We start from the raw sequence: 19,836 nt of genomic DNA on the forward strand, positions 1-19,836 counted from the left end.
CAAGCAATGGGGAAAGGATTCTCTATTTAATAAATGGTGCTGGGAAAACTGGCTAGCCATATGTAGAAAGCTGAAACTGGATCCCTTCCTTACACCTTATACAAAAATTAATTCAAGATGGATTAAAGACTTACATGTTAGACCTAAAACCATGAAAACCTAGGCAATACCATTCAGGACATAGGCATGGGCAAGGACTTCATGTCTAAAACACCAAAAGCAATGGCAACAAAAGCTAAAATTGACAAATGGGATCTAATTAAACTAAAGAGCTTCCGCACAGCAAAAGAAACTACCATCAGAGTGAAAGAGTCAACCTACAGAATGGGAGAAAATTTTTGCAATCTGACAAAAGGGCTACTATCCAGAATCTACAAAAAAGCTCAAACAAATTTACAAGAAAAAAACAACCCCATCAAAAAGTGGGCAAAGGATATGAACAGACACTTCTCAAAAGAAGACATTTTTGTAGCCAACAGACACATGACAAAATGCTCATCATCACTGGTCATCAGAGAAATACAAATCAAAACCACAATGAGATACCATCTCACACCAGTTAGAATGGCAATCATTAAAAAGTCAGGAAACAACAGGAGCTGGAGAGGATGTGGAGAAATAGGAACACTTTTACACTGTTGGTGGGACTGTAAACTAGTTCAACCATTGTGGAAGTCAGTGTGGCGATTCCTCAAGGATCTAGAACTAGAAATGCCATTTGACCCAGCCATCTCATTACTGGGTATATACCCAAAGGACTATAAATCATGCTGCTATAAAGACACATGCACACATATGTTTACTGTGGCACTATTCACAATAGCAAAGACTTGGCACCAACCCAAATTCAATGATGGACTGGATTAAGAAAATGTGGCACATATACACCATGGAATACTATGCAGCCATAAAAAAGGATGAGTTCATGTCCTTTGTAGGGACATGGATGAAGCTGGAAACCATCATTCTCAGCAAACTATCGCAGGGACAAAAAACCAAACATGCCATGTTCTCACTCATAGTTGGAAATTGAACAATGAGAACACTTGGACACAGGAAGGGGAACATCACACACCGGGGCCTGTTGTGGGGTGGGGGGAAAGGGGAGGGATAGCATTAGGAGATATACCTAATGTAAATGATGAGTTAATGGGTGCAGCACACCAACATGGCCCATGTATACATATGTAACAAACCTGCACATTGTGCACATGTGCCCTAGAACTTAAAGTATAATTTAAAAGAGTACTACAATACCTAGATGACGTGTTAATAGGTGCAGCAAACCACATGGCACATGTATACCTATGTAACAAACCTGTACGTTCTGCACATGTATCCCAGAAATTGGAAAAAAAAAAAAAAAAGAGTACTACAAAGGCACTTTACTAGTAAGAAAAGCACACACCTCCAGTGTTGTCTTACTCCAGCAAGAGTTTTATGAGCCACGTATTAAATGTTGTATATTCATAATACTTATGGTCAAAATGTATAATGAGCTCTTTAATCCTCTCAATAGGCATTTGTGTGAATTAGATTTTTGACTTCACTGGATAGTAAAACTGTTAAATGTACACATTATGGGTATCTTTCAACAGGTCATACAAAAACTATGCCAATAGTAATGATTCAAAGCAATGAGCTAAGTTTTTAAATGAATAAAGAAAACGTTTCTGTAATTAGAAAGACCCAGCTGCACCTAATAAGCAGAAGGATTAATTAAAAACAAAACAAACAAAAAAAAACTTTACTGTCCCTTGCCCACAGAAGACATGTAATCTCTAGGCCCTTCCTTTATATGTTAAGTTAAAGACTGCACAGCAGGATGGGTATGGTGGCTCACGCCTGTAATCCCAGCACTTTGGGAGGCCAAGGTGGGCAGATCACCTGAGATCAGGAGTTCGAGACCAGCCTGGCCAACATGGTGAAACCCCATCTCTACTAAAAATACAAAAATTAGCTGGGCATGGTGGTGGGTGCCTGTAATCCCAGCTTCTTGGGAGGCTGAGGCAGGAGAATTGCTTGAACCCAGGAGGCAGAGGTTACAGTGAGCAGAGATCATGCCATTGCACTCCAGCCTGGGCAACAAAGAGCAAAAGTCCATCTCAAAAAAAAAAAAAAGAAAGAAAAAGAAAAAGAAAGAAAAGACTGCACAGCAACAGACAAGCCTGATGGGTTACAAGGGCCAAATCCAAGTGGCTAGCTGCCATTCAAGACAAGCTTTGAGAAAACTTAATCCTTCTCAGGTGACGTTACTTGTATTCTACAACATCCAGTTGATCTCCTCAAATATTTTCCTTCCTCTCCTAAGCCTTCCAGAGAGTATTTAAAGTAGCAGAAAGTACTGTTTTTCCATCCAATGAGCCTCAGATTACACCATACTGAAGCTACTGTATGTTCAACTCAGTAGCTTCTCTGAAAGCTATTAACAGAAAACATTATCAGAAGATGTCTAATCGAATTCACGTTTCCAGAAGGCTTGCATTTCATTCCTGTTAGCAAAAACCAAAAAGTCTTTTTTTTTAAATGTCATTTTACTACTACTGTTTCAGTAAGCAGAAACTGTTGGAAGACTTCTCCTCCATCTGACAGGGAATGGCTTGACACAAATCAAAGCACTTTTTTCACTTACATGAAGCTCACCCAATGTCCCAGCTAAACACGTATCAGCTCTCTTTTCTAAGAATCAGCAATTAAAATGGAAGAAAATAAGCTTATCATCTGCTTTACCTGTAAGAATTGTGTTTCATAGTACAAAAATATCTATAGCTGAAAAAGGAACAGTTTTTAATAGAAAATTTTCAGCTAATAAATGTGGTAAGAATTAGAAAAAAAAATCACTATTTTGCAACCCCTAATGAAACTGTTAATTCAGACAAATATCATTGAAATGGAGGGTGATTGGGCTGGTACCACATGTACCCACTGGTTAATGTCAGCATGACTAAGAATGGCACAACGAGACATTGTGTGCCTCCTGGTGTGATGTAATGTGAAGCACTCAGTATCACCTGCATGGTGTTCCAGCCAAAAAAGTTGAACCTGAATCTAATCCAACCTTCAGGGATAACTTCTAGTTCACAGAAATTGGGAAAGATTGAGGAACAAGTTAAACAACCCCAACAGGAGAACACATGGAAGGATGTGAGATATTCTGCAGAAAATTGACTTTTCTTTTTCAATAAGTCAATGGCATTGAAAACTGAGTGGGAAGGAAGTACTACCCTAGAATCAAAGAAACTTTAGGTACATACCCACCAAGTACAATGAGTGGGTGTTATTTCAATGCTGTTTCAAGCATAGACACTGTATAAAGACATTTTTGAAGCAATTGGGGAAATCCATTACATACCGATTATTAAGAGGTGCTACCAAGAAATAACGAATTTTGTCAGGTAGATTAATGACATTGAAGTTTGGAAAGAAAATCTCTGTAAGAAATACACTCAGAAATATGTAGAGTGAAATGATGTAACATCTGCGATTTTCTTTACAACATTTCAGCCAATACAAAGTAAAACAGAAAATAAAGAATAAATAAAGTCAGTGTGGCAAAATGTCAATATTTGTTCAGTCTGGGTGAGGCATATGTAGGGATTCATCACATTACTTTTTTACGTTTCAAAAATTTCACAATAGCTTTAAAAGAATGTTCTTAGTAGCCCTTTATATGCAGCACACAAGCATGAATAGATCAAGCCCCTTGGCAATGCCAGCATTTGACACTATTCAAAATCAGAGAAGACTAGTTTAAGACACTCTAACACCAGAAGCCATGTACAGTAGGCAATATTGAGATTTCACTAATGCTCCATAAAGAGTGCTAACAGCTCTTAGAGGACAGCAAACTTCTTCCATTAAAAAGCTAAGGCCGGGCGCAGTGACTCACACCTGTAATCCCAGCACTTTGGGAGGCCGAGGCAGGCAGATCACAAAGGTCAGGAGTTCGAGACCAGCCCTGTCTCTACTAAAAATACAAAAATTAGCCAGGTGTGGTGGCATGTACCTGTAGTCCCAGCTACTCAGGAGAGGCAGGAGAATCACTTGAACTAGGAGGCAGAGGTTGCAGTGAGCTGAGACCACGCCATTGCACTCCAGCCTGGGTGACAGAGTGAGACTCCATCTCAGAAACAAACAAACAAAAAACAGCTAAATTGAATGTTCAGCTTCAGCTGATAGAGATGAACAGCAAGAAGCCAAGTTGATGCACAGATTTGTTTGAAAAAGTAATAAAGATGCTGTAATAAGTAATAAAGAGGTGACTGGGTTTGTGTAGTTTCACACAACTTTAGAGGCAGAAAGGAACTTGAGGTTACATACTCCAAACACTGTACACTTATAAACCATGTCTAAAGCATTCCCACCCTCAGGGCCATGGTACGCACAAGTCCAGGGGGTGCCATTAATATTCTTGCTTTATGTCCAATATACAGTCTGTAGCTATATGCAGTGATCCTACCTCTACTAAGTATTCCACTTCTATTACCACTACTTGTTATACTAATAATATTATGGTATAATTAATAATATTCCCCAGGGTTGTTATGAAAATAAGGATTTAAAAGACTACCGGGTATGATACAAATGGTATTTGTTACGGGTTGCATTGTGTACTCAAAGAAGATATGTTGAAGTCCTAATTCTCAGTGCCGGTGAATGTGGCCTTATTTGCAAATAGGGTTTTTGCAGATGTAATCAAGTTAACATTAGGTTATTAAGGTGGGCCCTAATCTAATAGAACTGGTTTTCTGACAAAAGAAATAAAACCAGAGGTAAGACAGCCACGTGAAAATAGAAGCAGAGATTGGAATTCTACTGTTACAAGTCAAGGAACACCTGAGGCTACCAGAGGCTGGAAGAAACAAGGAAGGCTCCTCCTCTAGAGTCTCAGAGAGAGCATGAACTTCCTTGCATCTTGATTTTGGACTTTTAGCCTCCAGATGGTGAGAAAAGATATTTCTGCTGTTTCACACCATCCAGTTTGTGGTACTTTGTCACAGCAGTGTTAGGAAATTAATACTGTATAATAATGTGTGCTGCCAATGCACTTCTTAAAGTAATGACTCTAGAAAAGAATATAAGATAGGCTAAGCCTTCATCTGGTTTATTCTTGAATCTAGGTAAATATTTCTCTTACTGCAACCAATTCTTTTTGCAATTACATTACATTATAACCTCAGAGTAAGTCAAAAATCAATGAGAAAACCTTGTGTCCAACATCCTATTCTTCCATTGTTGGTGCATGTATGTATATGTGAATACACACACACACACACAGAGTCTCGCTCTGTCGCCCAGGCTAGAGTGCAGTGGTGCAATCTCAGCTCACTGCATCCTCCACCTCCCGAGTTCAAGCTATTCTCCTGCCTCAGCCTCCCGAGTAGCTAGGACTACAGGCATGCACCACCCCACCCAGCTAATTTTTGTATTTTTAGCAGAGACAGGGTTTCACCATGTTGGCCAGGATGGTCTCGATCTCTTGACCTTGTGATCTGCCCGCCTCGGCCTCCCACAGTGCTGGGATTACAGGTGTGAGCCACTATACCTGGCTAGTTCTTTCATTTTAAAGAGTAAAATCTACATGTTTCTGATTAAGATTTCATTTGTAAATTCATCCTGTCATTCCTAGCCATTGAGATCTTTTTGTAACCAGTCATCCTACATCCTAAATGTCCTGTTCAACTTCATATTATGCAAAAGTGTGGTTGGCCTACCACCTGTCTTCAATGAAATCATTAAGAAAATAGTTTCAGACAAGGCTGAAGACAGGTTCCTTCTGTATACCCAGGATTCCCACAGAGTAGACATCAATCCATTACTCACCACTCTCTACCAAGTGTAACTTACGAAAGTAACTTAAGATGATATACTTGCATTTCTCTACCTTGTCTGAAAGGGTTTTTAAGCCTATTATGCCTTCATAGGTGTGCCAGATAGTATTAATAAAATTTTGTCTAATACTTGTCTTCCAGTCTAGCAACCCATTAAAGAAAGCAAAATATCTGTATGGTATAATCCATGCTGATTGTAGTTATATTGAAATCTCAAAGTTTCTTATAATGAAACATCCTACAAATTAGCATCGTGGTCATGTAAGAATTGAGGTATACACCTTCTTTTAGAAATTCATATTGAATGTCAATATCTAGCATATTACTGAAGTTTACAATAATGATGCAGAAGCATATGGTGCAGAATCTCAAGAAGCAATTTTAGCTGAGAGTGGTGGCACATGCCCGTCGTCTCAGCTACTCAGGAAGCTAAGGTGGGAGAATCGCTTGAGCCCAGCCTGGGCAACACAGCAAGACCCCAACTCTTAATGTAGTTTTGTTTAGTGTCCTCTCTTCAGGAAGGCAAGAGTCTTGTATTTTGAGTTCAAGCAGCTGTCAACAAGACTTTATAATTTAACTACCTATTAGATACCACATGCATTACAGATGGCTGTGGGGTGGCTCTTACAGTGTGAAAGGTCCTTAGAGTTCACTCTTGAGAGTGTTGCCAAGTCACCAGCTTTAAAACACTCTCACGAAATGCTCTCTGCTGTTGGAAAGAGGCAACTTCCAAAGTCAAAATTCCAAAGAAGGGTCTCTTCCATTAGTGGATAATTTTCTAAATATAAACTTTAATCTTCTTCTTCATAAAATACTTTTTTTAATTCCAAAAATAAATCACATTCGTTTTTCACATGATCGACCTCAAGTTTGAGGAAGTGATCTTGTCCCTGCTCTTTCCTTTCCCTAGGTCCAGCCTGTCGCATTTCTTAAACTTTTCTCTCTAAATTCAACAACAACAAAAAATGACTGCTTGATATGCAGAAGCTTGCCAAGCCTCCTGAACAATTATTCATTTGAGTCACTTTCAGATAAAAATCATGTTGAGATCACCCATAGTAGCTGCAAAGAACTAAGCCCCCTCTGCATAGAGAACAATTAAATTACACTAAACTCATGATTTGGGAAATCAGTTTTCAAGGGGTAGTTTCCAAAGCTCTAGATCAATTTTCAGGATAATATTATTTAAATGAGGGAAAAAAGAACTTTCATAATTGACAGGATTCAGTCAAGAATCATGTCAGCCACTGCTGATGTAACTTACTGACCACCATGAGTGGTGCAAATGGCTTCTCTATCGCCACAACAAACTAACCTCAACCCACTAATAGTGCTTCTGGGAACCACTGCTGTACATTTATCAGACACCAGTGGTTTTTCAAATTACGTAGTTTCTTGACCCTAACAAAGTTTCTCAATTACACTACGCTGGGTGAAGGAGGGTGGCCACAAGATATCTTTCATCAGTGGAAGGAATGCTATGGATAGGACAGCTCTGATTTTTCTGAAGTCATCAGATACCAAGATCCTTGGATAAGTAAAAAATATTAAGCTAGTTTCTTCATTCCAGTTACCCAACCTACAGCTATTCTCCCCCACTTCCTCATATCTCCTTAGAAGAGCCCAGAACTAACAAGCAAGTTTCTCAAAATTCCCTTAAACACACACACATCTGAAGAAAGTGAACCTCTAGAACGTCATCAAGAAGCAAGTAACAAAATAAACATAAGTTCTTGTAGATATTCTTCCACCTACTAGAACTACCCAGAAGACATGACAAGTCAAAGACCAGGATTCCCTTCTTTTAATGTCTGTTTAGGTATGGTAACATGGGAGCTGCAGGAACAACTCTTCCCAATACACTAGACCAGCAAGGTGTCTCATCCAAGGCAGAGTTTTTAAAGACCATCTATGACAGCAAAAGAGCAGGGAATGACAGATACCATAGTTACCCCCAAAGAGTTATATTTTGGGGGGTGAGCAGATAATATGTCATTTGGTCATAGGATTATTAATCCCCTATGATTCAGTTAAACTTCATGGGGATTGCAGAGGAGGTCTGCCAGCTGAATCAACAGGGCAAAGTAAGTCTTCAAAATCTTGGAGGAGAAAAGAGTGAATAACTAAACATGAAGTTTAATGATGACACAGCGCAGATCATTCAACATTAAAAGCCTGCTTTTGACTACCAGGAAGAGGCATGAGAACACAGCATGTGAGGTGAAAAACAATGAGATGCCAGAGAACTTTTTTTTTTTTTTTTTTTTTTTTTTTGAGACAGAGTTTCGCTCAGTCACCCAGGCTGGAGTGCAGTGGTGCGATCTTGGCTCACTGCACGCTCCGCCTCCCAGGTTCACGCCATTCTCCTGCCTCAGACTCCCGAGTAGCTGGGACTACAGGTGCCCGCCACCACGCCCGGCTTTTTTTTTTTTTTTTTTTTTGTATTTTTAGTAGAGACGGGGTTTCACCGTGTTAGCCAGGATAGTCTAGATCTCCTGACCTCGTGATCCGCCCGCCTCGGCCTCCCAAAGTGCTGGGATTACAGGCATAAGCCACCGCGCCCGGCCGATGCCAGAGAATTTTTCAGCCCCAAGTCATACTTTATTACACAAGGGGGAATAAGAAGTTAAAAATACTTTGGCTGGGTGACAGAGCGAGACTCAGTCTCAAAAAAATAATAACAACAACTTTGGATTTTCAGAATATTAGACAATTTTTACAATTCTCAAAGGGCCAAAGTATGAGAGAAGCATCGAAATAAATAGGTCTCTCTATAAAGATTAAAGAATTTGAAAAACAATTAATTGGGAAGTATTAATTTGGAGTCATTTAGGCAACTCCAAATTTTACCAGTTGCTTAAATTTGGGGGTATTCATCTTATGGAAAACATCTGAATTTAAAAAATAAAATAAAACCCACTGATATTTTTCAAAGTGGCTGTAGAAGCTGGAACCTACCTGCATGTTAACTAAATCTGTAGCTTTCACATCTGTGTCTCACAGATACTAAAACAGTGAGGTTGGTTCAGTTTGCCTCTTGGTGAGGTCTTGTCAAAAGGAGATTAGCGATCAAAATCAGAAATGCTCAGTAAGACTGAAAGTTCTTTTTATTTGTTCCTTTGTTCTCTCTGTGATGACATCAAGATGACCACAATGTCCATGGGGAGAGCAGAGCAGGTTTTGCCCCTGAACCAATAGGGCAAAGCAAAGGAAGCACAAATCCCACAAAAATTTCAGAGAACAAAGCACAGGGAAAAGAATGCAAAGTGTGCCCTCTATTGGTCCATGTGTTTTCATTGCTGAGGTGATTAGTTGGCAACTGTATCCAGCAACAGGGGAGAGACTAAGGCCATCATGATACAAAAATTCTAAAATGTGCTGACACAGAAACAAAGATCTAGCAAGAACCCACTTGGCCAGAATTGAAGAGTGCTATGCCCCAGTTCTGGCCATTCTGTGAACTGGCAGCATGATGCCTCAAGTCAGATCAATGCCAGCACCACATGTCACCAGCTGGAAAGCTACAACAGCTATTTCTAAAACTATGTATTAACTGTTTTCTTAATGAGATAAAAGTCAGATCACATGAGAAGTTTTAACAAAACCCCTATACTGTATATTTGTGTTGTACTTTTATAAACTCTTTAGTGGGATTTAGAGAATTTAACAACTATTGTCTTTGAGTAAGGAATTACTTGCCAAGCAATTATTTACTGAAATAAATCTTGAGACAGTGCTTCCAATGTGGCTTCATATTGTTAAATATAAACATAGCAAATGGCTGAAAACTCACACAAGGAAAATAAACTTTTAGAAAACAAGTATCTATATCACTTTGAAGCAGCCACTTGGCATCATGCTAATTTGGAAGATCCACCTCCTATTTTTTAAGCCAATGCTTCTTAACCTATTGAAGGAAAGAGATGAAACTTGGACCTCTTTGAGACTTTAGTGAAAGCTCTATATCGTCCCTCTACACCACAAAAAGCAACAGAAAATGTTTTTGCTTCTAATTTCAGGAAGCTTACAAAAACCCTAGCCCTACCTCTGGACCCCAAGTTAAGAAACCCTTCTCAAAACAAATGTGCTGAACTGGATAACCTCTAAGTGCTCTTACTATCTTTCAGCAAGAGGTGAAAATTGAAAAAGTTTTAAGTAAATTGCAGAAGGTTTTCTCCAAATGACTAGATGAGAAAGGCTACCTATAATCACTTTCTCTACATTTTAGAGTAAAAAATAAGAAATATTTAATACCTTTGCTCTAACCCTTATTATTCTAACATGTGTTAAACACAAAATACACATACACACATACTTGAACACATGTACAGGCAAGTACACACATGCACACACACATTTGTTCTGGCTATTACAATACTAGAAATGTTTCTATAATTCATATTCAAAAATAATTTTAAAAATTACCAATGCAAGTATGCAAATTTTTACTAAAACATACTTATGGTCCTACCCCTCAATTACTCCACCCCTCAGCCTTCAGTTATTTAATATTCATTACTTTATTAGCATAATCATGAGTTGTAGGAAGTTCTGGGGCTCAATAAGAGTCTGTGGTCTGAAGAACTTTTGAATGGGTTCAAAGGGAATTTCTTTTCTTTGAATTAATGTTTATGTTGAAACATACCGTGTACAGGAAAACCCAGTGAATTCAGGAAAGTTGGATCCTAGCTCTGTTCTCTTCCTCTTAACTGTTAGTTTTAAAACCACACGTTTCTGTAAGCAGCTCACCTTCTGTATAAGTCAAACAGGTCCCACTTCATTCAAAGGACAGTGAAATGTCAGTGTTCTCCCGGAAGGCACTACACAGAACTATGTGGTCTCTTCATACTTACAGAACTTGTTCTAAAATACACATACATCTGTATCTGTCATGGGTATGTCCACATAGCTACATTTATTATACTAAAATCATAAATATAATAACTAGGATTAAATTTTTTCTTGTACTTACATTATTAATATGAGTATATTTTTAGAAGGCAAATACCACTTTCTTTTATTTTCTCCTAAATTATTATTCATTCATATGGTCAAAGTGTTTGGTGATAAAAATCTTTTATTGTCCTTTTCTATAAAATAAGCATTTTTTAAAATATGGGCACCAGCCGGGCACGGTGGCTCACACCTGTAATCCCAGCACTTTGGGAGGCCAAGGTGGGAGGATCACCTGAGGTCAGGAGTTCAAGACCAGCATGGCCAACAGGGCAAAACCCCATCTCTACTAAAAATACAAAAATTAGCTGGGCATGGTATTGGGCATCTATAATCCCAGCTACTTGGGAAGCTGAGGCAGGAGAATCACTTGGACCCAGGAGGTAGAGGTTCAGTGAGTCAAGATCGCACCATTGCACTCCAGGCTGGGCGACAAGAGCGAAAATTCCATCTCAAAAAAAAAAAAAAAAGTTACCCCACTACCACCAGTTTTCCCTACCCTACCCACAAATCACCTGTCACTTGGAATACTCAATCATTCAAATAACAAACAAGTATACAGATACACAGACACTAGTGTATTCAGAGAAATTCTGAAATAATCAGAAGAGACTTCAGAATGAGTACTGGGCTGGGGATGCTTTTATACCTGTTTTTTAATTTTTCTTTATAAAGAATTATAAATAATGAGAATACCCATAATATTTAATCATTCAAACGTCAACTATGTGCAAAGAACTTCAATTAAAAAAAAAACACCATTTCTCATTAAGTCACCAAAATAATTTTAAGGGAAAACAACAAAAATCTTATATGCAATGACTTTTTGTTCCACTACATTTTGTGGAGAAAGCACTCTAAAAGGTCTAGTTTGAGGAATACAAAGATAAATGCACCATAATTCTGCCTAAGAGAAGCTTAAAATATGATGATACACAAGGCAAGATAACCAGAAAAAAAAAGGAAAAATAAGAGTCCTTTAAGAATAGCCCAGAAAGCTAAGAAACTATGAGGGAATAATTGATTTTGGCTTTAGAAAGGAAGGCAGAAAATTCCAGGAAGGCTTCACAGAAGCAGTGGCATTTTAGGTGGGCACCACACACATGCTCAACAGCGCAAGAGCTTGAAAACACATGACATGCCTGGAAATGAAGTTATCTGGGATAGCTTAAGCAAAGTGTGCTTTCAAGGTGGCAGAAGGTTGAAAGCAGGCTGTGGTCAGATGGTGGGGAACGCTGACTGCTACAGAAGAGGCTAGTGTTTATTCGGCAGTCAATATGGAGGCCTGGGAGGTTTAGGGTTTATTAGCAGAGAAGTAATATGATCATATCTGTGGTGGAGAAAAATGGAATGTGGCAGCATTGTAAGGGATGGAGCGTCGCAAGTGGATTGAAGTAGATGCGGGAGGATGAGGAGTCTATGAGGGCCTGAGCTAGGAAATACCTTTGGGAATGGAAAGGATGAGATGGATATAAACTCACTAATCCGATATAGTTTAGGCAAGAATAAACTGATACGAGGCAACAGAAAAGTCAAAGACTATAGCGAGGCTCCCAGCCTTGGCACCCAGAACTCCATGGATAAAAAAAGAATATAAGCAGAGGAACACATTTGGGAGGGGGCACAGAAGAGAAAGTGAATTGTCAAGTTTGAGTATGCATGGAATATCTATCCATATTGGCAGTAGTTGGGAGATCTGAGTGTAGGATAATCTGAAGCTGAAAGAAAAAAAAGAAGAAAAGAAAAATTGAGCCTAGAATTAAAGGACTTTATGTAGAAATGACAGTTCGAGAAACAGGGACGGGTAAAATTCCCCAAGGAAATGAATAAAGGTGAAGAAACACTAGTCTACATTCTCAGTGAGGGAACCAAAGAAGAGAATGGACAGAAAATAGGAGGTAAAACCAGTGTAGTGTCACTAGCCAAAGGAAAGAGGTGATAAGATATCACCATAGGAACAAGTCCCAGAGAACTGTACCGATGCTGGACTTGGCAATGAGGGGAGTATGACTGGCCATTAAGAAACCCCTTTCTAAAAATCTCTGTACCTTCTACTCAATTTCGCTGTGAACCTAAAAGCTAAAAGCGCTCTAAAAAATAAGTCTAACATTTATAAACTTTTAATATTTTTCTTGTTAATTTCTTTAAAGAAAAGAAAATCTTTTTATTAAAAGGGTGAAGGTAGAAGCCAAATAGTAACAGACTGAAGAGTGAACGAAACAGGATTATCAAGCCAGAGGAGGGAAGGGAAGAAGTGAAGGAGAGCAGAAGAGATTGGAAAGCAGTGTGAAGAAGGAGGAAATGAGCAATTTTGGGATTAGAGGAACAGCAGCATGCTTGAAATAAGGGTGACTGATCCAGAAGGGTCCTACAGGAGAGAAGAACAGGTGGAAGGTGGGCTTTGGAAAGAGTAAAAACACTATCCCTACCCAATCTTATTCTCATTCTCTCCCTGCCACCCCCTTTCCCACCCACTCCCATCTTTTCATCTTGTCGAAGAGAAAGATGAAAAGGACTAGAAAAAAATGAGTGAAAATCTTAGTTCTGAAATCCCGATCCCCCATAATTAAATCATCCTCATCGCTTTCCCTACACACACACCCATATATACACGTATGCATATATACCTTCCCTAATATATATAATATACATTATGTATACACTTTAGTATTAATTAGCTTTTCTATTTATTCTGGATGAACATATGAAAATGTATAAATATAGATACGCAACACTGTCTTCACCTGATCAGCCCTTGATTGCTGCAGTTAATGGAGAAAAAATAAGCTTCATGTCATCTTAAATACAGAAATTTTAAAACTTTGTCATCCCAGAGTTTATCACCTCCTTTTAGCAGAGTAGTTATCAAGCTTATATCAAATAAAATCTGTCTGTCCCCTATTTCCTGGACTTGGGATGGACAAGGATGTGTATTTCCAAAAGAAATAGTTTAAAGGCAGTCAGTTGGAAGGAAAGAAGTACCCTGGATATTCCACAAACTGGCCAGTTTGTCTCTAAATAAGTCAAGAGGTGGTTTTGCACTAGGGAACTAGAAGTGTCATTTCCAACTTGTGATTTCTGCGAATATTGGATTCTAGCCAAGCTGGATTTTAAAAGCAAATAAAGAAAGCCCAGGGCCTAGGGGAATGTCACCTATTCTGAATCACTTCCAAATTCCTGTGGCAAAATAAGATGTTAGTTTGAGCACAGCAACTTTCTGACCTCTCTGTACTAGTAAGACCCTGCCTTAAAAAATTATGCAGTTATGTTGGAAGAGAAAGCAGCCAATCAAAAAAGAGAAAAGAAAAGAACATGTTTATGTTGCAAAGTTAAACATCACATCAGCTTTTCTGAAATACTTTGGAACTTAAAGTAAGCAAGCGTACAAAATGTGTTTTGAAACTTTTTCATTTAACTGTAGGTATGTTCCATGTGTCATTTTGTATTTTGAAAGAATATCAGAAGTAAACTATTTAGAAAGTACTTGTAAAAAAAAATCTTCGAATCTTTTCATTAAATTTTTAAGAACACAAACACAAATTAATTTAGCTCTATAAGGTTTAAGAGAAAATGTTTGCTTTCTCCGGCCTCAGTTACCAGAAACATGCCACAATATTTGTGACAAACCCTCCTTTTTTATGGAAGAAACTATGTCTAATTTTGTGAAACAAGGAGTTATTAGAGGAAGGAGAAGCTGAGGATTCAGTACAGAAAAGGCTACAGCAAGAAACCCTAGTCATAGCACGCCCCCTGCCATCAGACCACCAGAAACATGAATTATACACTTGGAAACCTTGCTGCATTGAGAATTTTGTCAAGAAGTTTTCATAAACCCCTGGTTAAAATATCACAAGGTATAAAATAGAATGAGGGAGATATAAGATTAAGTCATTACGTGCCACGCTCCAGAAATTCCAGGAGACCACAATAAAGTTATGATTTGTCTATCCACCTTTCAGTAATCCAGTCTGAAATGTGGCTTACAACCATTCCAAAAAAATGAAAGTAATCAAATAACTCCACTTAACATATAAATCAATCATAAATGGTCTCAAGACCAAGACAGATACTAGGGGTTAACAATAGCCAATCATGACTATTTTGAAGGGGGAGTCAGGGAGACAAATCTTAATATGTTACATGGAGAGAAAAATAAGAATTCTTAATCAGCTTTTCAAAATGTTGGCATGTGTCTCCTCTCTAAAAGATATTCATTGTCAGTATTGTATTGTGTTTGTGTCTAATTTTTTAAAATTATTGCAACCAGGCCCCATTAGTGTCTATCAAATGCATTTTTATAATTTTTCAAAATAAGGGGAAGAAAACATGGTAGGTGGGTAGTCTTATTGTTCGTGTTGATCTCCCCCATTTGAAGTTTTGTCCAAAAGTAGAGACGGTCAAAATTTTATTTTCTCAATCGTCTGGCTATATTTTGAAATAAAATATACCATTAAATGATATATTTGGTCTCCATTCCAAACTGGATGCAATTGATTTTAACTGACTAAATTATCTAATCTCTGCCAAGAATTTTATTTCATTAAGAAAATGATATTATGGAGCATGTGAGATCATAGAGCAGACTAAACATAATGCCAAAGGAGTTCGGAGAATGCTCCACAGTGAAGGTTTGATTATTTGCAGATGGAATATGGAAAAAAAAAAAAAAAAAAAGAATCAGGTCCCAGGGTTAAGCCTAACCAATCCTGGTACCACTGCCATCTACTTGTAGCACAAAGACAAGAAACTAACTAATCCTCCAAGCTACAACACCTTTTTTAAAAAATACCAATTACTTTTCTTCCTGGAAAATAATATTTAACTGACAGTATCCAAAACAAAGGGGAAAAAGGGAAATGTTGGTATCACATAGGCCCTAACATGTCAACTGTCACTGCTGACATGATTTGGCCCATAGTCAAGCATTCACTGAGGAACTAATTGAAATCAATCTTTTTGGGGAAAGCCAATTGTTTGGTATGCACAACAATTGGTGTAGGATCAATCAGTGGACATGAGATCAATTAAAACCAGCTTAAGTTTGTGAAGAGGGACAATTCACACAACTTGAGTTAGATCTCCATTCATTTCAATACTCTCATAATGCAATCCTTAAGCTTCCCTGCAAAGTAGAAAAGCTACTATCACCCTACACTGTCTGGCCAGCCCTTTAAGTAGTTCCACTTTTAATTAAAAACACAGTACACCCTTTGTTGGTACAGATAGTGTGGTCACTTGTAAGGATCACAGTTATTTTAGCCAGAAACTTGGGATTTGTAAAGGGACATCTGTTGAGAAGAAGAAAAAAAATTTGATATTTTTTTTACACCCTTACCAATTTACATGTTCTTGAAAGCATTTGAATTTTATTAAATCAAAAGGTTGATTTGGCATAAGTTACTATTGCACAATTTAAAGTTAGACTGTCAGTGCTTTGGGATGTGGATGGTAATCTTTACAAGAGATTTTGCTAAAAGCAAGCTTTGAAATAAATAGGTTCTGCTTCAGATACCTAAGAAGGCATAGGCAGATTCTTAGAGATGGCACTGCAGAGAAGGCATGCAGTATCCCTTCTGGCCGCAGGAGTGCTGTAATGTCCTTTTCCACCAAACAGCATCTCTGCATTAAGTTCTACTAAAATAATATGCTTGGTTCTTCCCCACTCAACCACAATGGGACAGGCAGTGTGGATTAGAAAGCTATCACTGATTTAGCAAGTCATCTAATAAGGATCTGGCAAAGGATTTTAGACATTTCTATATTTTGCAGACTTCAAGCACTTTAGTTTTTCTAAGTAGACTGCAGCTTTGACCTACAAAAAGAGGAAAAGCCTCTCCAAACACTTTTGACCATAGTGTAATCAAAAATTGCTGGCTCTGCCGAATACTCGAAAGAAAGTACTGGGATTGAGAAAGGAATCAGTTAGGAGGGGAGAAGAGAGGAGATAAGAAAGGACTTTTTCAAGACAAGTATCAATATCAAACTCTCATGGCCTTTGGGAAGAAATTTCTCTCTAGTATTTTTAAGTAGAATAATTTCTGAAAATAAACAATTTCCAAAAGTCAGAAATCGCGGGAGAGGGAGGGAGAGAAGTTAGAGACGGTTTACTCTTACAAGCCGCAGATACAGAGACAATTGAAGCGCAGGGACTACAGAAGTCGCACACCATCGGTTATTTGGAGCTCTGCGCTCAGGTGGGCCAATCTCTAGCTCTACCCCTAGGTGAGAACAGCTTGACAATGTCCTAAAAAGCCATCAAAAAAATAAGGTTCGGAAAGTCCTCCTCAAAATCTGGATGCAGGAGCGGAGATTACATACAATGAGTTATAAACAAATCACATCACAGGTCGAGTGAGATGTTTACATCTTGGAGAAAAAGAAAAAGTCAACATTCATGAACCCGGCGACAAATTCTAATTGCGCAAAAGTCCAAAGTGCCGGATGAAATAGACAGCTCTCACCAGGTCCCTGGGAAGGGGCTGCTGTGCGCCCTTCCTGCGCGGGTAATTCGATGTGCGTGTGGTGAGTGGTTTATGTTTAAATCAACCCAGAAAATTGAATCGTGTCTAGCCGCCCTTCTTCTAAAATCCAGTTGGATTAGTTGCATCTCCAGCGGACTCCGAGACAGAAATACGCACTAAATCTGCAGGAAAGCGAGTTCCCCGAAACCTTTCTGGAGTCTTCCACCTGCCTTCTCCGCTACGCACAAGTGATGGAGAGGGAGGGAGCAGTTAAAAAGCCGCAAGTGAATTTCATTGAGGACAGAAGCCTCCACCGGTGTAGCTGCTTTTGCAAAGCAAATGGGGAGAGCAAAGTGGGGCCTGTTTTAAAAACAAACCTCTGGAGATGAGGACTCCCCAGAAAACCAGTGCGGGAATTGCTGCTCAATTCAGAAAGTTCCCATCTCGTCGCAGGTTCCAGAAAAAAGAGATCTATGTTGGCCTTTTTCTGGAAATGGAGGTCCTCCCCCTCGACTTGGTACCCCTCCCAAGCTCCGGAATACAGACACACGCTTGGGGACACCCACACACCACACACACACTATGCTAGGTCAAGTCCGAAGAGGTCTGAGGCCGGATTTGGGGCGCACGTGGGTGGGGAAGGTAAAACAAATGAGCTACAGGGAAGATGGTTAGGAGGACAGAGAGAAGAACAACAACGACAAAAAAAAAAAAAACAAAAAACAAAAAAAACAAAACGCATGCCAGATAAGAAATACGTCCTAAAGAGACAAGTTCAGGTGAGGAGATGGGGCGGCGAATATGAGTGTGGACCGCACGACTTAGCCCAGAGCGCCCGAATGGCGCCCGGCTCGCCGAGCTCCCAGCGCGTCTCGTTCCGGCTCCCCGCGCCTCCAGGGTACAGAAAAATGAGTGTTCTGTAGAGCTCCAGGGTCCTAAAGGTGGGGAGTGGGGACCCGCAAAAGCTGGGGTGGAGAGCACAGCCCTGACCATCGGAGCCCCCGGAGCCAGGGCGTGAGTGAGCGCGGCCACACGCCACCCCTGAAGCCCACCACGCACCTCTGGCAGAGAGGGACCCACCTCGCTTACTGCGTCTCCATCGGTTGCCTTGGCAGTGGCTGTAATCCATGCAGTTCAGAATGATGAGGGCAAAGGAGAAAAGGCGAAACTGCATCTGGGCGGTCGGGCGGGGGAGAGACGCCTCTCAAAGTCTAGGAACTGGAGGGCTCGCCCAAAGAGCCGGCGCCGGCCGCGCTGCTGGGGAGGACTCAGAGGGAGACTCGCCACTCACCCCCGGGCCGCACCGGTCAGTTCAGCGCGATCAGCATCTCTCCGCCACGAACCTGAGAGACAAGAAGCGAAAACAGGGTGTGTGGGGGATGGAGAGAATCCCGGGGAGGCAGCTGCGCCTTCGCGCGTCCCAATTTAAAGAGAGGGAAGGAGGAAGCGAACCCACTGCCTAGCACGAGCCGCGGAGCGGCTTAATCCGGAGCGGGCAGCTGCGGACGAGTTGGAGAGGAAGGTGATTATAATCAGTGAATTAGCAACCTCTGCCGAGCCCTAAGCTCCGACCCGGGGGCATAAGGCGTTGTGCGGGCGCTCCGGGAAAAGGAAAGAACTCTAAAGGCACTGAGAGCGCAGGGCTAAAAGAATGCTCTTAGGCCATTTGGAGTCCACAGCGGTGTACCCAAGCGCCGCAGCTGCGGCTGCCTTGGTGTGGGTTGCCTACCGTGCGCACGTCTCGGGCGGCGCGGCCTCCCTAGGCGCGGTGCTCCATCCCGGGCTCGGGAAGCGAGCCGCTTGGTTAGCACGTGGGCTGGGGAAAAGTTTGCCGAGACCGGCTGGGAGCGCCTGGCAGCTCTGGAATTCCAGCGGCCGCCGCGGGGTTGGCGACGCCAGGCAGGAGCGCGGAGCGGCGGGTGCAGCCACTGGGATGCTCCGTCCCCGCCCGCGAGCGCGGTCCCCAGGCAAGGGGTGCGCCCGCTCTCACTCTCTGCGTCCCTAACCAATTGTGTCGCTTCCTGCGCTTTCTCCACGGTCACTTCACAGCTAAGATTTCTTTCTTTCCGAGCTGTAGAAGGCAGAACGCTCTCGGGAGGACGAAGTGATCCGAAGGGATGTGGCGAGCGCACTTTCCGATGGAGATGCAGACCGGCTGAGGCTCGGGATGCTTCTATAAGTAGGTGGTGCTGTGGTCCAAGGCATCTAAGTCTAGGCTGCCTCGGAGTTCCTGGGTCCTAAAGCCAGAAACGTCCCGGTGTCCCTGAGGTCCTAAAGAACGTTGACAGCCAACAGCGCGCCTAACTTGGAGCGAATCCTCTTCGGGCTTTCCCAAGTACGGGGGATAGATAAAGAGTAGCTGGGGAGAAGCCCCCTGACCTTGCTGGGTCCCAGAACCCAGCTGCTCAACCCCAAGGGGTCCTCTCCAGCGCTCTAGGGTCAGTTCCAACCTCAGCGCCAACCTTTCTGCAGGGAGATCTGACTGAAGGACTGATGACTCCCTTTAAACTTTTGCAATATGCCACAACTCTGCCACTTTTTAATTTACATCTTGTCTATGTTTTGCAGGAAGGTATGTTAGCCGGCTGAAA

General features: G+C 40.8%; 1 protein-coding gene across 4 annotated transcripts in view; it reads right to left on the minus strand.

The window, feature by feature from the left end:
• Positions 1-19,430, minus strand: part of RSPO2 (R-spondin 2) — a 203,075-nt gene extending 183,645 nt beyond the window's left edge. Inside the window, exons 1-2 of one of the 4 annotated variants that reach the window (XM_063669023.1) lie at positions 18,975-19,430; positions 18,305-18,588 (exon numbers count right to left, since the gene is read on the minus strand). In XM_063669023.1, coding sequence (XP_063525093.1) covers positions 18,305-18,419 — 115 coding nt within the window. In that variant the 5' untranslated portion in view covers positions 18,420-18,588; positions 18,975-19,430. The remainder of the gene's footprint in view (positions 1-18,304; positions 18,589-18,974) is intronic. The other 3 variants (XM_054499449.2, XM_063669022.1, XM_054499448.2) reach the window with 3 other exon arrangements.
• Between the last annotated feature and the right edge of the window lie 406 nt (positions 19,431-19,836).

This window comes from Pongo pygmaeus, chromosome 7 (assembly GCF_028885625.2).
Source record: "Pongo pygmaeus isolate AG05252 chromosome 7, NHGRI_mPonPyg2-v2.0_pri, whole genome shotgun sequence".
Classification (NCBI taxonomy): Eukaryota; Metazoa; Chordata; class Mammalia; order Primates; family Hominidae; genus Pongo; species Pongo pygmaeus.